A 24108-nucleotide genomic window follows, 5' to 3' on the forward strand; every position below is an offset into this window, starting at 1 on the left:
TAAATTCATATAATAAGCTAGGGAAGGATTGGAGGGCAAGTGGATTAACGAAACTAAGTTTGTTGGGACTTTGGAGAAAGGATGGGGGACAATTTTGGTCTAACTTGGAGAAAGAATATATGTTAGTATATGAAGAGTTTTGAGGTAAAGTAAAAGCCTAAAATGAAGTTTTCCAAATGTGAGTTCTAGTTGAAAGTAAAAGCCTAAAATGAAGTTTTCCAAATGTGAGTTCTAGTTGAACTCCATGGCTTTTCTTGGTCATAATATTTCAAATGAAGGCATTAGAGTGGATACTCAAAAGATTGAAGCTGTGAAGAATTGGCCGAGGCCCACGACACCAACGGAGATACATAGTTTCTTGGGTTTAGCACGATATTAAAGAAGGTTCGTGGTAGGATTTTCTTCTCTTTCAGCCCCATTGACCAAGCTGACTCAGAAATCAGCTAAGTTCCAGTGGATAGATACATGTGAGCGGAGTTTTCAGACACTGAAGGACAAGTTGACCGCAGCGCCCGTCTTGACTCTTCCAGAGGGAACTGATGGCTATGTCATAAATCGTGATGCTTCAGGTGTTGGATTGGGTTATGTATTAATGCAACACGGTAAGGTTGTGGCTTATGCCTCTAGACATCTGAAGAAACACGAGAAGAATTATCCAACTCATGACCTTGAGTTAGCTGCGGTGATCCATGCCTTGAAAATGTGGAGGCACTACCTATACAGTGTTCATGTTGATATCTATATTGATCACAAGAGCCTCCAATATATCTTTAAGCAGAAGGACTTGAACTTACGTTAAAGGCGATGGCTAGAGGTGTTAAAGGATTATGATATTGATATTCTATATCATCTTGGCAAGGCTAATGTAGCAGCCAATGCTCTTAGTCGTAAGTCCATGGGTAGCCAGTCATATGTATAGCCAGAGAAGAGGGAGATGGTCCGTGAAGTTTGTTGATTAGCTAGCCATGGAGTTCGGTGTTAGATTTGGGTGATGCAGGAGTTACAGTTCAAGACACAGCGGTGTCATCTTTGTTAGCTGAGATAAAGGAACGCCAGTACGAGGATTTTGTCTTAGTTCGCTATCGGGATACAACTCCTCAGAAATAAAAGACATCTTTCGTGATCACAGGAGATGGAGTACTCCGGTATCGAGGTAGATTATGCGTTCCTAAGGCGGCAAGCCTCCGTCATCAAGTTATGTGGGAAGCCCACTATTCTCTCTATTCTATTCACCCGGGCACAACAAAAATGTAGTATCCGAAAAGAGATATAGCAGAATTTGTCGCTCAGTATCCGAATTTTCAACAAGTTAAGATAGAGCACCAAAAGCCTGGAGGTTTGTTACAGGCTATAGAGATTCCGACATGGAAATAGGAGGTAATTAATATGGATTTATTACAGTTTTGCCCTGTACTTAGCGGAAGTATGATTCAATATGGGTCATAGTTGATAAGCTTACAAAGTCAGCCCACTTCCTACCTGTCAAAACTACTTATTCAGTTGAGGAATATGCAAGGCTCTATCTTAGAGAGATTGTACGACTTCATGGTGTTCCTACAACCATCATTTCAGATAGAGGAGCACAATTCACAGCTAACTTCTGGAAATCTTTCCAGAATGGATTAGGGACTCAAGTGAGTCTTAGTACCGCATTTCATCCGCAGGCAGATGGGCAAGCGGAGCGTACTATACAGACACTTGAGGACATGCTAAGAGCTTGTGTGATCGACTTTCGAGGTAGCTGGGATGATCATTTTTCTCTTATTGAATTTGCATATAATAACAGTTACCATTCCAGTATCCAAATGGCTACTTATGAGGCTTTATACGAACGGAGATGTAAATCACCCATAGGATGGTATGAGGTTGCAGAGAATCAGTTAGTAGGCCCATACTTAATTCAACAAGCAGTTGACAAAGTGAAAGTGATTCAAGAAAGGTTATTAGCGGCGCAGAGTCGACAGAAATCCTATGCAGATAATCGACGGCGTAAACTAGAGTTTGAGGTAGGTAATTGGGTTTTCTTAAAGATTTCTCCTATGAAGGAAGTGATGATATTTGGTAAGAAGGTTAAGTTGAGCCCTCGATTTATTGGGCTATATAGAATTATTCATACAGTGGGTAAGGTAGCATATGAGCTAGAGCTACCTTCTGATCTGGAGTCTGTACATCCAGTGTTCCATGTGTCCATGCTCTGTAAGTGCATAGGAGATCTCTCAAGAGTCATACCAGTAGATGATATCCAAGTGACTGAGCAGTTATCGTATGAGGAAATTCCTGTGGCTATATTAGATAGACAAGTCCGACGGCTACGAACCAAGGATGTGGTTTCTGTTAAAGTACTCTGGAAAAATAATAATATCGAGGAGATAAATTGGGAGGCGGAAGAAAAGATGAAAACTAAGTGTCCGCACTTGTTTCCATTGTCCCAGGAGTCCCAGTTTGAGGCAGCATCATCCCCAGGTATTGAATTTAATTATAGCTATTGTGATTGGTCATGTAAGGCCATATTATTGTATATTTTAGTATATGGCCCTGTGCGGCATTATTTTGGGTTGTTGTGCAGGATGATAGTGGTATAGTTATAGGGGAAACCTTGGCAAAATTTTCGTATAATTCCTAAGAGTTTTTAACATTCGAGGACGAATGTTTCTTAGGGGGGGAGGATGTTACACCTCGTAGTTTTGGACGTTGAGGTTCGTTAGGTGCTAGTTGTTCAACTGCGGACACTGGAGTTACCTTCTAGGATATATGAGATTAGATGCACCTTTTTTTTTTTTTTTTACTTTTCTTTTTTAGGAGGATTTATAGTGTTTCCACACTTCCCCTCCAGTGTGACTCGAACCCAGGACCTACCGGTCGTGGGTGGAGGTGCTTAACCACTGAGCCATCTCTCATCTTATGGTTATAAGGGTTTAAGTTCATATAATAAGCTAGGAAAGGATTGGAGGGTAAGTGGATTAACGAAACTAAGTTTGATGTGACTTTGGAGAAAAGATGGGGGACAATTTTGGTCCAACTTGGAGAAAGAATATCTTTTAGTATATGAAGAGTTTTGAGGTAAAGTAAAAGCTTAAAATGAAGTTTAGTTTCCAACGCAACAAATCGTGCATCTATCGGACATCAGAATCAAACGTTATGAGCATTTTAAGATGGGCTGTCAGAGCAGGAAATTAACCCTGCGCGAACGCGCTAGAAGGTGGCGCGAACGGGCAGAGGAGAACCCAGTAACTCAGTGCGAACGCGCCATAAGACAGCGCGATCGCGCTGAGCAATTTTTGAGTCGGTCAAGGCAGACTCCAGAACGTTATATAAGGGGGGTTACCCCCTTATTTCTTCATCCAAACACCCCAAATTCTCTGAAATATCTCCCCAAATTCCACCCCTAAAATTTTAATGTGAATCAAGTATAATCTCCGAATTTAGGTTCGGATAGCATATAGTTGCGATTATAATATCGTATTACTATAAATCTTGTCTTGAAGTCAAGAGGATGTCGAAGATATTACGGTTCTAGCGAGAGAAAGGTATGAATATCTCCTTATTAATATTGATTTAAGTTTATTTACGAAGATAGAGTTATTAAATCATCATATGATGGATTAATTGGTTGAGAAATTGGGTAAACATCGTGTAGGATGTTTTATGGACTATATTGGTGTCGATGATAATGATGTTATTGATATTAGTATTGTTGTTGTTGTTAGTATTGTGATTTCGGGCTAGGGATATAAATAGGGGAGATGCTGCCCGAATTTCGGCAGATTCTACAAAGATTTCATTTGAAGGCTTGAGACAAGCATATGAAGATAAGCCTAACGATAGTATAATTTTCTTGAATATAGACTTATGAGCTTAGGAGGACAAGCGTTAAGTAGTTAAAATTAAGGTGGCCGAAAAGGTACGTTAAGGCTATCCTTTCTTTCATTTTTGGCATGATCCTGTGATATGAACGAACAAGTGAGTAAGCGAGCTCCCATATTACTCTACTTTTAGAAGTACTAGGAGTACTTCAGTCTTTGATAATCTTGTACCCCTGTTATTATGTTCCTTTTGGTCATGGGTCTTGAGATTTCATGTATTAGTAAGGCTAGCTCAGTAGTCGTCTACCAGAGTTAGGGGGACATCATATTATTCTAAGAGTTTTATTATTTCAGCTCACATATGCATTGCATTCATTATACATATGCATATTGTCCCGTGATCGGAAGACGTTATATACACGTATATTATATGTATATGTGGTATGGGGAAAAGGATATGCGTTATATACGCATTACCACCTGATCAGCTGGTGCACCTTGATGATTATATATGGATCGGGCCGTACGTTCCTCGGCACTATTATATGGTATATGGATCAGGTCGTACATTCTTCTGCACTATTATATGATATATGGATCAGGCTGAATGTTCCTCAGCACTATGACCTATAGGTATACATGAGCATGATTATCATTGAAAGCATGCATGTTATGCGCCCACAGAGGCACTGTCAGTACAAAGATTTATGCAAACACTTTCAAATACTCAGTAATACAGATACATACGGACATTAGTTGGTTTTGAGTTCAGAGTTAGTTCATGAGCTTTATGTTTATAATATTTCTATGCCTTACATACTCAGTACATTATCCGTACTGACTCCCATATTGCTCGGGGGGCTGCGTTCATGCACGCAGGTTCAGGTAGACAGAGAGGCGATCCAGCTCAATAGGACTTCCCCTCAGTTGTAGTCGGTGCGCTCCACTCGATCCGGAGCTGCGATCTATTTTGGTATGCTATTTTGACTTATATATATGGGTATGGCGGGAGCCCTGTCCCGTCCTCGATACAGCTTTATACTTCAGTAGAGGTCTGTAGGCAGTTGTACAAACTTGACAGATGATAGCCTTGTGGGCTTCTATGTTTTTGGGTACAATATATATAGCGGCCTAGTCAGCTTGCACTGTTATCTTTAACTCGTATGTATATATATGTGTTGGTTGTGAGTTCCTGACACAGAGTTTATTATGTTATTTTTACAGAAGTGTTCAGTTCAGTTATAAGTCATCTGTGGGCCACCATGTTGTCCAGTGAGGTTCAGGCACGAGTTTAGTAGTGCTTGATTAGTAGAGGTCGAGAACTCATCACGACTCATCGGCTTGGATCGTTACAAAACAGTTATTCAACTTGGGTATCTAAATAAGAATTATCAAAATCGATTATAAATCCTCTTGTCAAGTTACCACTTCAAATATATCTTTCAATTAATCATGATTATCAACACCAATTTCATTAGAAAATAAGAATATCACACATGCCAATACAGGCCTAAGAATCAAGCACATCGAAGGGATGACCATAGAGGTTCCCTAGTCACAGCGCACCACACCGGAATATGTACTTCTCGGTGGCTATCCTTTCTCCAGAATAGCTAGGTATAATCACACCCCAGGTAGCGAACCCAAAAGTGGCCACTCTTCCTCCCGAATTGCTAGGCATTATCACACTAGGATCCATAGTGGCTACCCTTCCTCCCGAGTAGCTAGGCCAAACACAATAACAAAGTTCATAGCATAGAAGCTGATTCACAATTTGTCTCATAGCAGTCACACCATCAATTAACATTAAAGTTCATTATGTCATTACGAAAATCCATAGTTTCATAGATAATCTTGAAGATGTTTCTACTTCTTTCAACAAGATTCCATTGTCATAGTTCCTTTTTAAAACATCCATACTAACAATTAACCCTCATTAATGACCATCTTTTATAAAAGAAAGCAGTTATGATTTCATGCACATATATAGAGGATAATACAATCAAGGTTTAGTGTGGGCTTACCCCTCACGCACACCAACCACAATCAAAACATGAATTAGGGTTTTGTATGAAAAGTTCACCTTTTTATTCAATAAAGAACTTTTGAGAAGAAGACATGCATCTATAATAAGGTTTTTAAAATAGAGACATACAAATCACCTTCATAGTCAAAAAAGGATTTTTAAAAGAGACATACCTTAATTCTCGCTCAAGCATACTTCCCAAAATCCAACAATTATTCTAAAATAGTTTTAGATAGGAGAGATTAGAACTCTAACCTATTTCCACCTATAAACCCTTCTTACCAATGCAAGCTAGGGTTTTCATTACTAGAACGTGTTCTTGAACACTTCATGAATCAATCAGGGATTCTAATCCCATAGGATAACCTACGCTAGTCTAAACCGTTTAAATAACATCATAAAAGTCAAGGATCATACCTTATTGAAGGAATATTAACGTCTCCAAACGTCCATTTCTTCTTCTCTTTTTTGGGTTTCAAGAATCTAGGGGCTTTGTAAGATGAACTAGTGTTAATTTGATGTTAGATTGATGAAGTAATGATGGGAATTGATCAAGAACTTACCTTATATGTTTTGGGGAAGCCCTAGGGTTATTTCTTCTCAAAAAGTCGGCCAAAGGTGAAGTAGAATGAAGGTTTAAGAAAATTTCATGTTCTGGGGGTTTTTATAGTCGAGCAAGGCGCGTGACACATCCCGTGAATCGTATGTTTGACCCGTGAAATGCAACCCTACGGCACAACGTGACAGAGGGCATGATTTTTGGTGTTCATCCTGAGATTCGCAGGATTGAACCGCAGGATGATCCCGCGAAATGCTGGTTAGTAAAACGGCCATAACGTTTTACTCACAAGTTTTTTTTAAGCTCCACTTTATATATTTGGAAAGGTATTTCAAATATCTACAACTTCTATTAGAGGAGGTTTTCCCAAATTTTCAACGGATTTTTACGAAATTGGCCTACAAGACAGTTCAACAAAACTTAGGTGATTTTAAGAACTCTTACGAACTTCACTACTTGGTTTGATACTATAGCGACTATCTTCTGCCCAAATTCATCCCGAAAGGATTCACATAGTTAAAATATCACATGTACACCCATTATACACATTCACACCTAACTCAGATTTACGGAGTGTTACATTATCACCCCTTTAGGATCATTTGTCCCCGAATGAAAGTCATGGCTTAAAGTTTTTCAGTAAACCTCAAATTTCAAAATTTCTAGAGTTCATTAGTAAAGAGGATCATTCTCAGAGGTAACATACGACTAACCACATATTGAATACATCATTCAAGCCTAAACACATAGACGAGGGATTCATACCTCTAATATAAACTTTCACAGGGAATACACAGTCAAAAGGTTCAACACATATCTGAAGTAGGGAATAAATGAAGGTAACACGACTTGAGTGACACTACAACAACTAGATAGAACTACGCCACAACTAGATAGAACTACACCCCCTTCGAATTCATCCCGCAAGTCTTAAGATACGACATAAGTCTACCCTGAGGTTTTAGCAATATCACTTTTTCACTCTATAACGAGTCCCTCGGCAAATTCAAGCCTAACTATTTCTGATTGACAATCCAGAGTTTCATAACACTCGGAAAGCTAGTCTATCCCTAAAAATCACATCAAAGTTCATCATTTCTAATTCAAACACATCAAAAGTAATCTCACCACCCTTAACTACAACGACGTAGTCTCTATATATTATAGAAGCGATAACAAGGACGCAGGGGTATTCATAGAAAAAAAGGTGCTAATAATTGTTTGAGTTCTCTACCTAAATCAAAGGTAAAGTACGAAGTCACATAAGAAGGATTTTGAACCTGGATCGATTAACGAGTAAGCATCAAAAGAGCAAATGGTGAGAATACCTGTGACCAAAACATCTGAGACTCCAGCCACCTCCCTACGAGCCAAATCATGAAGTAGAGCTTTCTTTGTACTAAACGACCCTAGAAAGATAAAAATACATCTACACCCAAATAAGAACAACATAGTCCTCACGGGGATTGTAATAACTAGAACACTCAAGTCTCAACACGAATAAGGGGTTTCTACCTTCATCTCACTTTCCCAAGAGTTAGATACTCAAAAGGTTCAACACGTATATGCTTTGACTAGGAAGAGCACAATATATCAATCTAGACAATATACTCCGACAAAGAGGCTAATTCAATAACACATGATTCAGGCTTAACTTACCTCATGCCAAAATTGGAAATAACAAATTAAAGCCTAAATCAACTACATCATCTTCTTAAATCATTATTCCATAAGCGGTTGTTTTCGAGTTTCAAGCCTAAAATAGAGTTCTTCCACTAAACATCAAAATAGTACAGATCTTTTAACCCAATAAGAATATAACCTCAATGTACGATAATTCTTAATTCACTACAAGAGACCCTCAATTGTTCCCTTCATCCTAACCTCCAGCACTTGAAACACATCGCATCTTAATAATTCCTTTCAGCCTAACAAGATTTCAGCAGATTTTTCTCTGTAACAAGGACTACTTTTATTTCTATACCTGTCTCAATTTATCAACAACCAAACCCTACAACGACCATATATACATAACTCGTACAATATAATTTCAATGACTCTGCACCATCCATCAAATTGCACATCACAATAATGTGCACAACGTAACACCATTGTTCACTTGGTTAACATCAGCAACACGAGTTAAAGTCATCTCCATAAGAACGAGTAACAAACACGTCAGAATGATCCTAAAAGAAGTTCAACCTCTATAGCACAATCTAGAATCAAGAAGAATGAAAAACACCTAGAATGTCCTGGTAGTCATTCATCCATACAGGTGGCCAGTCTGCATGAAGAAGACTCCACTAGACACAGCTCCACAGACACATCCTAGGACACATCTAAACCTAGGCTCTGATACCAAGCTTTTCACACCCCAAAACCCACCCTAGATGTGATTGGCATCCGACGTCATGAACAACATCGGAAGAACCTAAAAGATGTAATAATAACACTTGAACCTGCCAGGTTCAATAATCACCTCCAACAGTTTATAAAATAGATTCAAACGAATCATGAGATATGAATAAAACTAGCGGAAGTCTTTAATATTATAAAACTTAATCAAACGTATCACGGTCCCAAAAGTTAAATCACTTGACAACTACCCACAAGAATGTATACTATGGAGCTTCTAAGATAAAGAATGATTGCCTAACACATCGGGATGCAGCCCGCTAAAATGCTGAAATAATAAATAAATATAATGAGGGTGTCCCACGAATGAACATGTGGGCTCACCAAGTCAGCTGCAGTAGCAAGTCCTTTCTAAGCGCCTGAAGTATTAAGAACCTGCTCTTCTCCGTTACCTAACATACTATAAAAAAAAACAATAATGGTATGCCTAAGTACTTCGTACTCAATGAGTGCCTCGGGGACAACAAGTAATACGAAAATAGAGTACAATAATACTTAAAGAAGCCAGTCCTGAAAATCATGTGAAATCAATGTAAAAAAAGTTATTCAACTTGTGTATCTTAATAAGAATTATCAAAACCAATTATAAATCCTCTTATCAAGTTACCACTTCAAATATGCCTTTCAATTGATCATGATTATCAACAACAATTTCATGAGAGAATAAGAATATCACACATATCAATACAGGCTCAAGAATCAAGCACATCGAAGGGATGACCGTAGAGGTTCCCTAGTCACAGCGCACCACACCGGAATATGTACTTCTCGGTGGTTATCCTTCCTCCCGAATAGCTAGGCATAATCACACACCCCAGGTAGCGAACCCAAAAATTGCCGCTCTTCCTCCCGAATGGCTAGGCATTATCACACGAAAATCCATAGTGGCTACTCTTCCTCCCGAGTAGTTAGGCCAAACACAACAACAAAGTTCATAGTATAGAAGCCGATTCACAATTTGTCTCATAGCAGTCACACCATCAATTAACATTAAAGTTCATTATGTCATTACGAAAATCCATAGTTTCATAGATAATCTTGAAGATATTTCTACTTCTTTCAACAAGATTCCATTGTCATAGTTCCTTTTTAAAACATCCATACCAACAATTAACCCTCATTAATGACCATCTCTTATAGAAGAAAACGGTTATGATTTCGTGCACATATATAAAGGATAATACAATCAAGGTTTAGTGTGGGTTTTCCCCCTCACGCACACCAACTACAATCAAAACATGAATAAGGGTTTTGTATGAAAAGTTCACCTTTTTATTCAATAAAGAACTTTTGAGAAGAAGACATGCATCCATAATAAGGTTTTTAAAATAGAGACATGCAAATCACCTTCATAGTCAAAAAGGATTTTTAAAAGAGACATACCTTAATTCCCGCTCAAGCATACTTCCCACGATCCAACAATTATTCTACAATAGTTTTAGATAGGAGAGATTAGAACTCTAACCTATTTCCACCCATAAACCCTTCTTACCAATGCAAGCTAGGGTTTTCATGACTAGAACGTGTTCTTGAACACTTCATGAATCAATCAGGGATTCTAATCCCATAGGAGAACCTACGCTAGTCTAAACCGTTTCAATAAAATCATAAAAGTCAAGGATCATACCTTATTGAAGGAATATTAACGTCTCCAAATGTTCCTTTCTTCTTCTCTTTCTTGGGTTTCAAAAATCTAGGTGCTTTGTAAGATGAACTAGTGTTAATTTGATGTTAGATTGATGAAGTAATGATGGGAATTGATCAAGAACTTACCTTATATGTTTTGGGGAAGGCCTAGGGTTATTTCTTCTCAAAAAGTCGGCCAAAGGTGAAGTAGAATGAAGGTTTAAGAAAATTTCACGTTCTGGGGGTTTTTATAGTCGAGCAAGGCGCGTGACACATCCCGTGAATCGTATGTTTGACCCGTGAAATGCAACCCTATAGCACAACATGACAGAGGGCATGATTTTTGGTGTTCATCCTGAGATTCGCAGGATTGAACTGCAGGATAATCCCGCGAAACGCAGGTTAGTAAAACAGCCATAACATTTTACTCACAAGTCCGTTTAAGCTCCACTTTATATATTTGGAAAGGTATTTCAAATATCTACAACTAGAAGTTTTTCCAAATTTTCAACGGATTTTCACGAAATTGGCCTACAAGACAGTTCAACAAAACTTAGGCGATTTTAAGAACTCTTACGAACTTCACTACTTGGTTTGATTCTATAACGACTATCTTACACCCAAATTCATTCCGAAAGGATTCATATAGTTAAAATATCACATTTACACACATTATACATATTCACACCTAACTCAGATTTACGGAGTGTTACAATTCAGTACTATTCTTATACACTCTACCAAATGACCCCTAAGTGGCAGAATGATTTAACTTACCATAATACAAAAATTATGCTATTAATGGTAAAAAAAATAAAAATTGTAAAATGTATAATATGAATGCTGATTACACAAATGTGACTCCTCCATTACTTTTCTCCATAATTGTAAAATGCATAATATAAATTGCTTTGATTTGCTTGTCCTTATCTAACCTTTTTTATCAAGCTTTCTCTTGAGCCGAGGGTTTTTTCGGAAACATTATCTCTACCTTCTAAGTTAGAGGTAAGTTCTGCGTACACTTGACCCTCCCCAAACCCCCACATTGTGGGATTTCACTGAATATGTTGTTGTTGTTGTTATATTCTACTAACTATATTTCTTGCTTTATCTTATTCTATTTTGCTCACATTTTATACTTATTCTATTTTGCTCACATTTTATAACACTTTAATTATTTTAGGTTGCTAATTCAATTTTTTTTTAATTATTTTCAAAAGAGACTAACCCTCTGTTTGGATGGTTGTTTCCCGTGGTTCATTAATGTACAGTATGGTATGGTACAGTATGATGTTGTATTGTATTGTACTGTATTAAACACAATGTTTGGATAGACTGTATCGTTTGTTGTGGTTTAATAACATTTGTATTGTTTGGTTTGACTGTATGATACTATATAATAACTTGTAAGTTTACTAAAATACCCTTAACTCTTAATTAGAAATTAATTTATATATATTAATAAAGCTCATGTAAAGAATAAAATAGGAACTTTAAAAAATAAGTAGGTAGTGGATGGGGGTGGTGGAGGGGTGGGTGCTGTGAGGTGGGTGGTTGTGGGATGGCGGTGGGGGTGAGTGGTGAAGGGGGTGGGGGTGAGTGGTGGTGAAGGGTAGTGGGTGGGGATGGTGGAGGGGTGGGTGGTTGTGGGATGAGGGTAGGGAGTGAGTTGTTGTGCGGTGGGGTTGGGCGGTGGTGAGGGGTAGTGGGTGGTGGTTGGGGTGGTGGGTAGCAGAGAAGTGGGGTAGTTGGGGGTAGAGGTGGGTGGTAGGGCGGGAGGTGAGGTGGGGGTGTGGTTGGGGTGAGTGGTAGGGTAGGGTAGGGGTGAGCGGTAGCGTGAGATATAATGGAGAAATGAAATACGTAATCACGAAAAAATTACCAAATTCGTAATTTCAAAAATTGGGACTTTTCATGATTATATAACCATGAAATAAATCACAAGTTTATAACACCATACCACATAATTTTAAGAATAATGAAAACAAATATGATTTCGTAGAAAATCCTGCATTAATGAACTAGGGAAACCACCGTCCAAGCAGGGGCTAAAATTGGGAGAAAAGTGAGCTTCCCCAAAAACCAATTCATCCGTGCCGTCGGTGCTTACTACATTTATTATCCAACCCGACATTTTGATTTCAATATTCACTTATTCTACACTTTGCTCCAAATCTATATTCACTATCAAGATTGTGAAGCAAAATCATGGGTCCCGAATAGTAATTTCTTTTTCCTCTTCTCATTGAATTATAACAGTTTGTTTTGCCTTAAATATGTGTTTTACTGTTGTTCTTAATGCTTTGGATCGCGGCAATTTTATTATTGAACTTGTTTATACTTTCACATTGTTTCGCTAGATCCAGCATAGTTACTTCTTTTTTTTATCGCAGCAATCTTATTTGGTTTTTTACGATTTTTTTGTTTTGTTCTTCCTAGTTTATTAGATTGGTTGTGTTAGTTCTGTTCTTTCCTTTTTCATCTATCCGTTGCCTGTTGGTTTCTAGGGGAATATTGATAGAATTACACCGTGTTCATTACTCCCTCCGTCCCAGTTTAAGTATCTTTGGGCACAAAGTTTAAGGAATAAAAAGAGACTTCTGGATCCTGTGCTCCTAAATTAAAGATGTTTTTAATGTACTAAAATGTCCTTTGAATCTCGTGGTTTTAAACTTGCGAGGTAGAGGTAGGCCGAAGAAGAATTAGGGGAGGTGATTAGACAGGACATGGCAGCGCTCCAGTTGACTGAGGACGTGACTTTGGATAGGAAGGTGTGGAGTCGAGGATTAGGGTAGATGATTAGTAGGTAATAGTGTGTTATCCTACTTTTAGTCGTATATTTTAGGGTAGTCATGTAGTTTCTTTTCTGCTAATGTGTATTGATATCTGTTGCTGCATTTTTGTACATTTGCTATTTTGCCATCCCTTTTTCCTTTCCTAAGTTTCTGCATCGGTTACATTTATTTTGAGCTGGGGGTCTATCGGAAACAGCCTCTCTGTCCCAAACATAGAGGTAAGGTCTGCGTACATCTTACCTTCTCCAGACCCCACTGTGGGATTACACTGGGTATGTTGTCGTTGTATGTACGATATTTGAATTGTGAACATACTAAATATAGAAAGACACACTCATTTTGGAACAGACCAAAAAGGAAAGTAAGACACTTAAATTGGGATGGAGGGAGTATTGATTAACAGGTTCTTTGAGACTGACTGTCTGTTTGATCAGGATTAGTTTGCTTATACCCAAAAACAAACAAAAAAATGATTCTTTTTTTCAACAAATTGCTAAATGGATCGTGAAAAGAAATGGAATTTATCCTCTATTCCTTAAAAAAAGAGTTAAAAGTGATCATGAGGAAAAATGGATGTAACAATGGTAGCTGCTACATATGTTAGTAATTGGTGGAGTTCTAATGTTATGAGATATTGATAGCTATTTCAGAAGGGCCTACATGCCAAACAAGTACAAAAGCCAAAGTGCATCAAGTACCAATTTTTAAGCTTTTAAATCTATAGGGATTTTCCAAGTCCCACTTGATTCTATGCTTGAATACTAGTCTGCACCTAAGCGTCAAAATAAGCGAAAGTTTACTGGAATGATATCTTTTGTTTTTAATGTTGCTTAATACTCGTGTAACTAGTTTTTTCTAGTGATAGGTGATAATGCCAGTTTATAATTGTTTTCAGCTTGAATGGTAATGCTGATTTCATGTTCTCTTGTCTTCTGCAGTGATTACTTGTTTAAACTTTTATTAATAGGAGATTCTGGTGTTGGAAAGTCATGTCTTCTCCTGAGATTTGCTGTAAGTGTTTTCATCTCTGCTCAATTATTATCTTGCTTTGGGTGATTAAAGTACACTTTAGGATATGAACTGAAAACTAGGAAATTGTGTTATTCAATTTGTACTAGTGCACCTAGTAGCTTCAATATCAAAGTAACTCCATTTGGTTCAGTGTGCCATCTCCATGACTCTGTCAATTAGTGGGATGGTCATTGCTGAGTTAGATCGAGTATATAATATTTCTTGATTATTCTTTTGTAAAGTTGCAGTTGTATTTTTATTTACTTTTAAGTTGAAATGAACTTTGCTGTTCTCTTCTAGTTTACTTATAGCATGTTTGGTTTGGTTGGTAAAGAGGAGGGACGGGAGGCCATTAAATAAAAGAGATGGTAATGATTTTGCTTGGTGGCGAGGAAGTCAAAGAGGTAGGAAAGAAAATGGCCATCTTCTCCATGCCAGCGTTCTGAACCCCTTGAATTTTGATGAGGACGAAGAAGTATTTATTTTATTTTTTACCTTCATCCTAAATATACCAAAAGCTGGAAATAAACAAGGAGTATTCCCTCTAACACCTAGGGCTTTAGAGCCTGTTTGGATGGGCTTAAAATAAGCAGCTTATAAGCTCTTATAAGCCAAAAAAAAAAAAAAAAAAAATTGAGGCAGGCTAACTTATTTTTTTTGGCTTATAAGCTGCTTTAAATAAGCTAAGTCAAACGGGTTCAATTATTTTTTTGGGCTTATTTTATGCACAAAATGACTTTAAGCTGGCCAGCCAAACACTCAAAAAAGCTGAAAACAGCTTGTAAGCAACTTATAAGCCATTCCAAACGGGCTCTTAGTCTAGTGGTAAATGCACAACACATGATGTGTGGGTCGGGCACGTGTCACAAGTTTGAACCTTGCCATAGACAAAAGCCTGGTATTTAAGTGGAGAATAGTAGAGATGCGTCCTTAATCCACCAAAGTTTCGAACCGTGCATCACTTGCCCTTGGAGATTTCTCGATTATAGAACGAAAAAAAAGAGTAGTCTACCTAGGGGGGAAGTACATCACTGAAATTCTGTCCTTTATCCTTCCCTTCTTTTTTTTTTTTTTTGTGGAACCAAACTTGGTGTAACAAATTAAGTGTTGGATCAAAAGTGGCCATGTAATTTACGGTTTCCTTTAATGTCTGTCTAATTACAAACAGTGATAGTAGTATGTTTGGGCTGACATATAGCCCATTTGTGATATAAAGCATTGGTTTGTGGCACTCAGTTTAGTTGCTTTTTCATTTCTTTTGCTTTGTGTACATTTCCGGATCTTGCTATTTCTTTGTTGATTAACTGATTTCTTATTGTATTTAGTTGTTTTGAAGATTGTTTTGCTTTCTGAAAGGACTGTTTTATATTTTAGGTCCTGATTTTTCTTGGCTAATTATCTGGGTTATCATCTTCTGATGCAGGATGATTCTTATTTGGACAGTTACATCAGCACAATTGGTGTCGACTTTGTAAGGCCAATATCATCAGAGACACTCAGAAACATATGTGCCTCTCTGTGTTTGTTCTTTCTAACAGAGGAAGTCCATATACCATTGTCACTTACGATGTTGATTTCTTTTTTAATCATTTTGCAGAAAATACGCACCGTGGAGCAAGATGGGAAGACAATCAAACTTCAAATTGTATGGTTTCTTGTCTTCCTTACTGTTTCCGAGGGATTTGATATTGTTTTATTCCTGTCATTGCATTCTGTCAGATCATGGGACACTATGTGGATTGATAGTTCAATTTCAGAAGTACTCTCTGCATCCTGGAATTTTTAAAGAAAATGCATGTTATGTTCAGTCTCTTGGTTCCTTTATTTGGTTATTTACTTTTTTGCTTTTACTCTTCAAGAAAATAGCGAAGTGATCGAACATAATGTGCTTTATTTTTAAAATTCTGTTATTAAGTGATTAGTAGTGCTGAAATTGAATTATAGTCTGCCGTTAGGTGATGAACATAACTTGCCTTTTTGTTAAGATTCCACCTTTTCTCTGCCTCATATTTGCAGTGGGACACTGCTGGACAAGAACGCTTCAGGACAATTACTAGTAGTTACTACCGTGGGGCACATGGCATCATTGTAGGTTTCTCTTGCCTTTTTAGAGCTATTAACAGGTGGATTATGTCTTTCTCCTTGGTAAAATAATCTTTCCTCCAACCTATTTTGGTGATTCTGGCAGATAGTTTATGATGTAACTGACCAAGAAAGCTTCAACAATGTTAAGCAATGGTTGAATGAGATTGATCGCTACGCAAGCGACAATGTAAACAAGCTTCTGGTTGGAAATAAGTGTGACTTGGCTGACAACCGAGCTGTATCTTATGATACAGCGAAGGTGATGGTTTTGCTTTCCATATATTTTCCTTTTGAGTTTGTCTGTTAAGTGTGATGTGCATTATTGTATATATGACTGAAATATCTATTAATTCACATACAAAGGCATTTGCTGATGAAATTGGTATTCCATTCATGGAGACTAGTGCAAAGAATGCAACTAATGTTGAGCAGGCCTTCATGGCAATGTCAGCTGACATAAAGAATAGGTATTTTCTGCATCTTATTTGGTTTTATTGCCTTTTAGTCTGTTGGAGCTTACCCTGGCCCTGGGGGAGCTTGCGCTAGGGCAGTTAGATACATTTTCAAGTTCTACTGCTGCATGGGTAATTCCTTATTTAGGTTCGCCTTTGTTTAATTAACAACTTCCATTGTCTAATACAGGATGGCAAGTCAGCCAGCGTCGAACAATGCAAAGCCACCAACAGTGCAGATACGAGGACAACCTGTTTCCCAGAAGAGTGGCTGTTGTTCCAGTTAGAATCATCTTTCAAGCTTTCTTTCTAGTTGTGTTGCCTTTTTTTCTTTCTTAAAGCTGTGCCAGTTCTTATATTCTTTTAATCTGCCAGTATTCTGGTGGCCTGTACAAATCATAAGGGTTGCTCAGGATTTTTCTTTCCTCTTTGATATTTTTTCACTGGGGTACAAAGTTCCAATGTTGGTTTCTGCTGTTTCAGGCAGTTGTCATAAGTTGGGTTTTTAAGATGGGGATAAGTGAGTTGTAATGCTGTTGTACTACGTTTCACCTTAGCTATGATGCTCTTTAAATAAATTGCTCCACAAAAAAGTTACTAGTATTTTAACTCAAGTTTCAACCATTGGGCAAAACACACAAGTGATTTTCCCTAGTGCTGTTTTTGTACGTGATTATTTCATGTGTTCTAAATTCTGGTAATATGTCATAAAAGCACAGATTCAGATCAGACATTTAATTTTATAAGGTAAAACAAAGTCATCTCATTTGCAATCGAGACACCGGTTGTGTCAAGTGAAGAATTTGATAATCGGGATTTGATTGCTACACTATTTACACCATGAAGGTGATGAACAATAAACAAAGCCATAAAGCATCTCTTTTATGTGAAGGTTGTTTCGGCAAACTCTCACTTTTTTGTTTGTTTAAATCAGTTGAAGAGTCAAGTCGTCGAATAAGGACATGTAAAGACTTAATTTATAGATGTCAAAAGCCAACTTTGTTCTTTGGTTTATTTTCATGCTTATCATCGTGTAGTATTTTTCAGGACGGAGAAAAAGAAGAGCTTGTTTGAATATCTTGTGGTGATTATGACGAAATATAGATGAGAAACTTACTCTAGTAGGGATAATGAGCACTGAAGTTTTCAATTAGAAAAAGGGGACAAGTGGGTCCCATTTTATTTTTCTTTTTTCGTTCCCCCACTTAAATAATAAAGGGAGAACGGGGTCATATTATAATATTTAAAATTTTGAGGAAGGGAGTCAAATTATAGTGTCACAACTTTGAGAAAAAATGCCAAAATTATAAGCTCTCTTCCTCTCTCACCTGTATCGATTCAACACTCCGAAAAAAAAAAAAAAAAAAAAAAAAAAAAAACCTCTCTCATTTTTTTACTCTCTATTCTTTTTTGAAATTTTGGCTAAAGTTTCACTTCAAGATTATCATCTTGCCGCAATATCAGGTAAAATTCTTTTATCTTGTTTACTTCAAACTGTTAGAACTAGGGTTTAATGAAGAAGAAGATAAAGATTATGATTTTTGATTTTGCTCTTGTTGGTTACGATTTTGCTATAATCTTGCAAACTTTTCTATCTCCCAATACTTCTTTTACTGTTATTAGCTGTAATTTGGTTGTATTAAAAAGAAAATTATTCAGGGTTGAACTTTAGCACAAATTATATTGGTTGTATTAAAAAAAAAAAAATTAGTTCAAATTCGATACAGCATGTCCCCAACAACTTTTGCAGTTGCTGGAACAACTTCTGCAGTTGTTAGGATAACATCAGCAGTTGTTCTAGCAACTGCAATAGTCGTTGGAACAAATGCAAAAGTTGTTAACAACTTTATCGGTTCTAATAGAGACCTTTTAACAACCAATTCTGTGAGTTCTCTTCCGATCAGCTGCTTAGGCATATGACAACTTTGTTTATTGCTGGTTCAACTTTAGAAGTTGTGCTACAAATACAGTTGTTGAACTTTTTTTTTTTTGGGGTATTATTAAATTGTATCATTCACTAATTTTAACTATATTTTTGTGTAGATAAGATAAAATGGGCCAACATAAGTGGAAGAGAACCAGGTCACCTTGTCCTGATGCTAGTAAAAAATCTAGGAGCTTAGCTGCTGCTAGAAAACAAGATGTTGCACATAATAAAAGAGCTACCAGATCAGTACAAAAGCTGACTAATGAAGCAGCCCGAGAAAGTGAGGCTCTTGCTTATGCACCTTTGGAGATGGTGATACCTTTAAACAATTAGCAGTTGATTGGTGAAAAAGAAACACTTGAGAATAGTGGTGAAAAGTCATGTGAAGAAGAAAAAAGTGGCAAGAGTGCAACTAAGCAATCAAGTGAAGAGGAAAAAGTGGTGAGCGTGCAACTGAGCATTTGGGTGAAGAAGAAGATAAAGCTATGGCTGGTGACATGGGTGGTAACCAGGTTAAAGAAGAAATAAATGAGAATAGTACATCAGTTAAGAAATTGGTTGAGGATTCGACGACAGCTACATTAGAAAGAACATAAAATAGAAAAGAACAACGACATGATCAAGAGGATGCTCAATCAGTAGCCGTTGCTAGATCAAGTAATGATACTACTGGTGGTGATAATTCCAAGGGTACTGGATCATTAGATAATAATAGTGATCCCAATGCTCTTTCGGTTCCAGAATGTGTGAAGATCATTTCCACTGAAAAGTATGGATTTAAGACCCACTTGAATATGTTTAGGCCTTATGATTCAAGGACCAATGTGAGAGTCAGCTTTGGAACTCAATTTGTTGAGTTTAGAAAGGTTTTGATCGACCAGCGTATTGAGAATAGTGTTAGAAAAACTTGTTCTGGTCACTTTTTAAACTTGAAGAAAGATGTAGCAGTACATCTCCCAATGAAGTTGATGCACGGCCTTCTTCTTCGGCGATTTTTTTGTGAAAAGAAAATGGAAATTTTGTGTGATTACAATGACTTGCATAATTGTTTCGGCATCAATGAATTCGCTATCATGACTGGACTTCGATGCCATTCTCTTCCCCTTCTTAGTCAGCAGTTAGAAAAGATTAAAGAAAAGGGTACAAGTTTGGTAAATATAGTGGGGAAGTCTGTTGATGGTGATGGTCTCATTGAGAATATAAAGGATTCAAACTTGACAAAAAAAAAAAAAAAAAAGGTGGTTGTGAGTGTGGTTTGGTTCTTGCATAGCATATTATGTGCAAAAGATTAAAAAAAAAAAAAAAAAAAAAAGGTAGACACCAATTGTTCTGGGATAAGACCTTACCCATATGATCGGAAGTGGGATGGAGCAAAAAGAATTTACACCGTGATGAACATAAAGAGTAAACACTTTGTTGTACTTGAATTTCTAATAGAGAAGGGCTTGATTCAGTTTATGATTGCACTACTGATGAGTGTGATGAACATACTTTCCTTACACAAGTTGTTCTCCAATTGTGGCCCAAACTACTCAAGCAAAGTGGAGTGTTCAACTATTTGCCTGAAAATTTACTGAATGAAGTGTGGTCGTATGAGCGTCTAAAGGATGTCCCGAGAAACATGTCTAGAAAGGCTTGTAGACCATACTCCTGTGCATATATTGATCACCTTCTTATTGGGACTGATATGACACAACTCAGTGACAACAAAGTGGACAATTTTAGGCTAAGATATGTTGTTGCAGTGCTTGAGAAGGAATTGAAACCTTAGGGGATTGGTTGTGTATGGGGTTGTGTTTTGTACTTTATTTAATGGCCATTTCGGTTAATGGACAACTAGTTCTTGTTTTAATTTTTTATTTAGTTGTTCTGGTATTTTCTGTAGTGTCCCAACAACTACTTTAATTATTTCTATACTTTATGTAGTTGCTCAACAACTGCTTCAGTTGTCCCAGCAACTCTTTTAGTTGTCCCATCAACTGCTTAAGTTGTTCCAGCAATTATTCTAGTTGTCCAGACAACTCTTAAATAAGTTATAGCCTTCCTAATCCGTTAATCACCAATTGTCGTTGAATCACTAAGTTTATCCTTAATAATAATAGTCTTACTTGAACTATCTTCGATTATCATTGAATCACTTAGTTTATCCTTAATAATAATAGTATTACTTGAACTATCTTCGATTATCATTGAGTGACTTAGTTTATCTTTAATAATTCCCAAATGGGCTCAATCGATCTTTGATTATCATCGATTCTCTTGGTTTACTATTAATAATTCATAAAATGAATCGATGGATCTTCGATTATCATTGAATCACTTAGTTTATCCTTAATGATTGTTGGAATTGCTCGATCGATATTCGATTATCATTGAATCACTTGGTTTATCCTTAATAATTCCTAAAATGGGTCGATTGATCTTCGATTATCATAATCACTAAGTTTATCCTTAATAATAATAGTATTACTTGAACTATCTTCGATTATCCTTGAATCACTTTGTTTATCTTTAATAATTCCTAAAATGGCTCAATAGATCTTCGATTATCATTGTTTCACTTGGTTTATCCTTAATAATTCATAAAATGACTTCGATCGATCTTTGATTATCATTGAATCACTTTGTTTATTCTTAATAATTCCTAAAATGGCATTACCCTGTGCGCACTCGAAGAGTTAACGGCTGCATGTTCCTATGTCATCAGGAAAAAAAAATATATCCTAAAACGGCTCGATCGATCCTCGATTATCATTGAATTACTTGGTTTATTCTTAATAATTCCTAAAATGGCTCGATCGATCTTCGATTATCATTGAAACACTAAGTTTATCCTTAATAATAATAGTATTACTTGAACTATCTTCGATTATCATTGATTCACTTGGTTTATCCTTAATAATTCATAAAATGACTTGATCGATCTTTGATTATCATTGAATCACTTAGTTTATCCTTAATAATTCCTAAAATGGCTTTGTTGACACCTAATTTTGGCTTGACGTGCTTAAAATTAACGTTTCGAGTGGTCCTGTTTCGTTAAAGAGCATGAAATAGCTTTTTACACATTTTTACATTTTTCAACAATTTATTGATAATTATCCTTATTTTAGGAATTTTATCAATTTATTGTCATTCTCAAGAATCATTATCTTTGCATATGTACAGCGTAATACTACCATTTTTTGTGCAGTTAATAATCGTTTCTTAATTTTATAGCACGTGTATTTTGATATCATATACATTAATATTTATATTTTATACATACATTATTATTTATACATATATTAGTTAACTATATTTTAGTACAGTCTGTCAGTACACAGAAAAACAATAGCAATTAATCTTAAACGCAGAGAAAGAATTTGATTAAATCAAGATCTTGTCACCTTTTTAAAAGGTGACATTTGAAATGATGGGTTGGGTTCTTCATCCATTGGTTAATACATTTTTAAACATGGGTTGAAAGGGGTAAAGGGGACAACGGGGAGAGTTCTTTTATTTTTTTGTACAAAAGAGGGTATTTGGTTACATTATAAGAAAAGGGAGGGGTTAATTTCATTTTCACCTTCTAGACACACACACAACACAAAAATTTTCAGATTATGCTTTAAACAAAACCCTTAACTTTTTTCTGGGACAACCGCCTCTCCGCCATCTTGTCCGGCGACTTCGCCGGAGCAACCAATAACATCGCCACCAACAGCCCTTGCCATCTTACCTACTCCATCACAAACCACCATACCACTGCCCCCTTTTTTTGTCCTCATCACTGCTCCGACGAGGAGCTTCAAGCTCCGATGAACCGGAGCAGCGAGCAACCACGCCACCACTGGTCACACCCCTTTGCTCCTTCACCAACCACTACTCCCTTTTTCATTGTTACATTGCCGGAGTTCAGATCTGGAAAGGAGACCGTTTAAAACACTCCAACGAAAACCAAGCCACGAGCTACCACTACTCTGTCCATTAATGTCGACAATCCACGCACCACCAACACCATCACGAAATCACCACCTGTCTCGTCCATGTTGCTTCTATTTTGTGCGTATTTGTTTGTATTTGCAGGTTTATCATTTTTTCTCCTATGACGTTACTGCTCCACTCCGCTGCTGCCATTGTTGGGCTGTTTTTGAGCATTTTCCGGTGACTTCTATGTTGCCGAAGAATCTCTGTCTTGCTTCTTGCTGTTGCTGCTTATTGTCACTGTTTTTTAGCTTTTCCCCGCGACCTCTGGGTTGCATTTGTTTCAATTTATCTGTTGCTACTTTGTTTTTGTTCACATAATGGCTGCTCTTAATTTAGTTTGACTGATTTCATCAGTTTCAAGAAATTTCACGGCAAGTCGATTTGCTAGTTGTTTCGAATGATTTTTAACATTTCTATTGCTAAATAAATGTTGGTTTGTGCCCGGAAATACTACTCCGGTGGTCTATTGCGGATGACACTTTTATCCTTTTATCATTTTACTTAAACTCATTTGAGCGAATACTAAACCCAAATTGCCGATAAAGAAATTTTCGTCGATTTTCAAGGCCTCCCGTGTACACAAGACGGGTTTTTATTTTAAGTTTATTTATCATTTCTTTAATTCATTAGATAGTTATTTATTCTCTTACTAACAATTTTACCAAGTGCTTATATAGGTACGGGAAAATACATCTCGAAGACGATACTCGGAAGGAACCCGAATCACTATTTGTATTTACTTTCCGCATTCTTTATAAATGTACAAAACATAAACTCGTAGTATAGTGAAAACTTTATTTTTGAAATGACGGGCTGATATATGTATTTACTTGTCGCCTTGTTTGTTTAACTTAAAAATTTTCATTTGCTTTAGGCAAGATTTAGGTCGTCAATACTTTCATAAATAGATTAAATTGACTTGGTATAAATAATTTGTTAATTAAATTCACACTTTTGGCGTTTAGGGCAATAATACTAGTCCATCCTTTATTTTATATTGTTTACACACTTTTAATACAATGTAATTTTATATTGTTTCGTGTACACTAATAAATATTTTAGTTAAGTTAATTGACGCTAGGTAAATATTTAGTCGTCCATTTACAAACCTTTTAGTGTTTAAAGGCATTACACATTTTCACTCATTTTCTTTTTAATCCACAATTCCTTGTACTTATTTTTTTACCAATACTTTTTTTACAATTCTTTTGTTCCTTACTCTTTTGATAAGATATTCATTAAACAAACACTCTTTTACGAAAGGGTAGAAATAAGTCAAATCGACTTCACTTTTTTCTGAATTCTTTTATTATATAAGATCTCTACACCAATGAATATTTTTAAAAAAACATTTTTTACATTCTTTATGCACTGATATATATAGTTATACAATTTTTAATACATTTTTTATTTGATATACACTCTTTTATATTTGAA

At 36.6% G+C, this 24108-nt stretch overlaps 2 protein-coding genes across 3 annotated transcripts; both read left to right on the forward strand.

Moving 5' to 3' along the window:
- The first annotated feature begins 12474 nt into the window (after window positions 1-12474).
- On the forward strand, window positions 12475-17378 carry LOC132638582 (ras-related protein RABD2a). 2 transcript variants are annotated; one of them, XM_060355416.1, is made up of 8 exons: window positions 12475-12654; window positions 14166-14238; window positions 15662-15709; window positions 15836-15883; window positions 16255-16326; window positions 16427-16582; window positions 16687-16790; window positions 16966-17378. In XM_060355416.1, the coding sequence occupies exons 1-8, from the start codon at window positions 12641-12643 to the stop codon at window positions 17060-17062; spliced, it is 612 nt and encodes a 203-aa protein (XP_060211399.1). In that variant the 5' UTR covers window positions 12475-12640; the 3' UTR covers window positions 17063-17378. The 2 variants fall into 2 exon arrangements, with proteins under 2 accessions (XP_060211399.1, XP_060211403.1); XM_060355420.1 differs by lacking the exon at window positions 12475-12654 and adding an exon at window positions 12812-13238.
- A 1450-nt stretch (window positions 17379-18828) lies between these two features.
- Window positions 18829-23012, forward strand: LOC132614561 (uncharacterized). Its single transcript, XM_060329032.1, has 5 exons — window positions 18829-18948; window positions 19039-19214; window positions 19304-19853; window positions 22771-22848; window positions 22920-23012. The coding sequence occupies exons 1-5, from the start codon at window positions 18829-18831 to the stop codon at window positions 23010-23012; spliced, it is 1017 nt and encodes a 338-aa protein (XP_060185015.1).
- The last annotated feature ends 1096 nt before the right edge of the window (window positions 23013-24108 follow it).

Source organism: Lycium barbarum, chromosome 1, assembly GCF_019175385.1.
Source record: "Lycium barbarum isolate Lr01 chromosome 1, ASM1917538v2, whole genome shotgun sequence".
In the NCBI taxonomy this organism is placed as follows: domain Eukaryota; kingdom Viridiplantae; phylum Streptophyta; class Magnoliopsida; order Solanales; family Solanaceae; genus Lycium; species Lycium barbarum.

What these genes read in the sequence shown, in the direction of transcription:
- LOC132638582 (XM_060355416.1), top strand. An exon ending in TATCTTATGATACAGCGAAG is followed by an intron (nt 16,583 to 16,686) that starts GTGATGGTTTTG and finishes TCACATACAAAG; the next exon opens with GCATTTGCTGATGAAATTGG. An exon ending in TCAGCTGACATAAAGAATAG is followed by an intron (nt 16,791 to 16,965) that starts GTATTTTCTGCA and finishes TGTCTAATACAG; the next exon opens with GATGGCAAGTCAGCCAGCGT.
- LOC132614561 (XM_060329032.1), top strand. Translation starts at nt 18,829, where the DNA reads ATGGGCCAACATAAGTGGAAGAGAACCAGGTCACCTTGTCCTGATGCT. An exon ending in GTGACATGGGTGGTAACCAG is followed by an intron (nt 19,215 to 19,303) that starts GTTAAAGAAGAA and finishes AACATAAAATAG; the next exon opens with AAAAGAACAACGACATGATC. An exon ending in AAGAAAAGGGTACAAGTTTG is followed by an intron (nt 19,854 to 22,770) that starts GTAAATATAGTG and finishes TTGTATTTGCAG; the next exon opens with GTTTATCATTTTTTCTCCTA.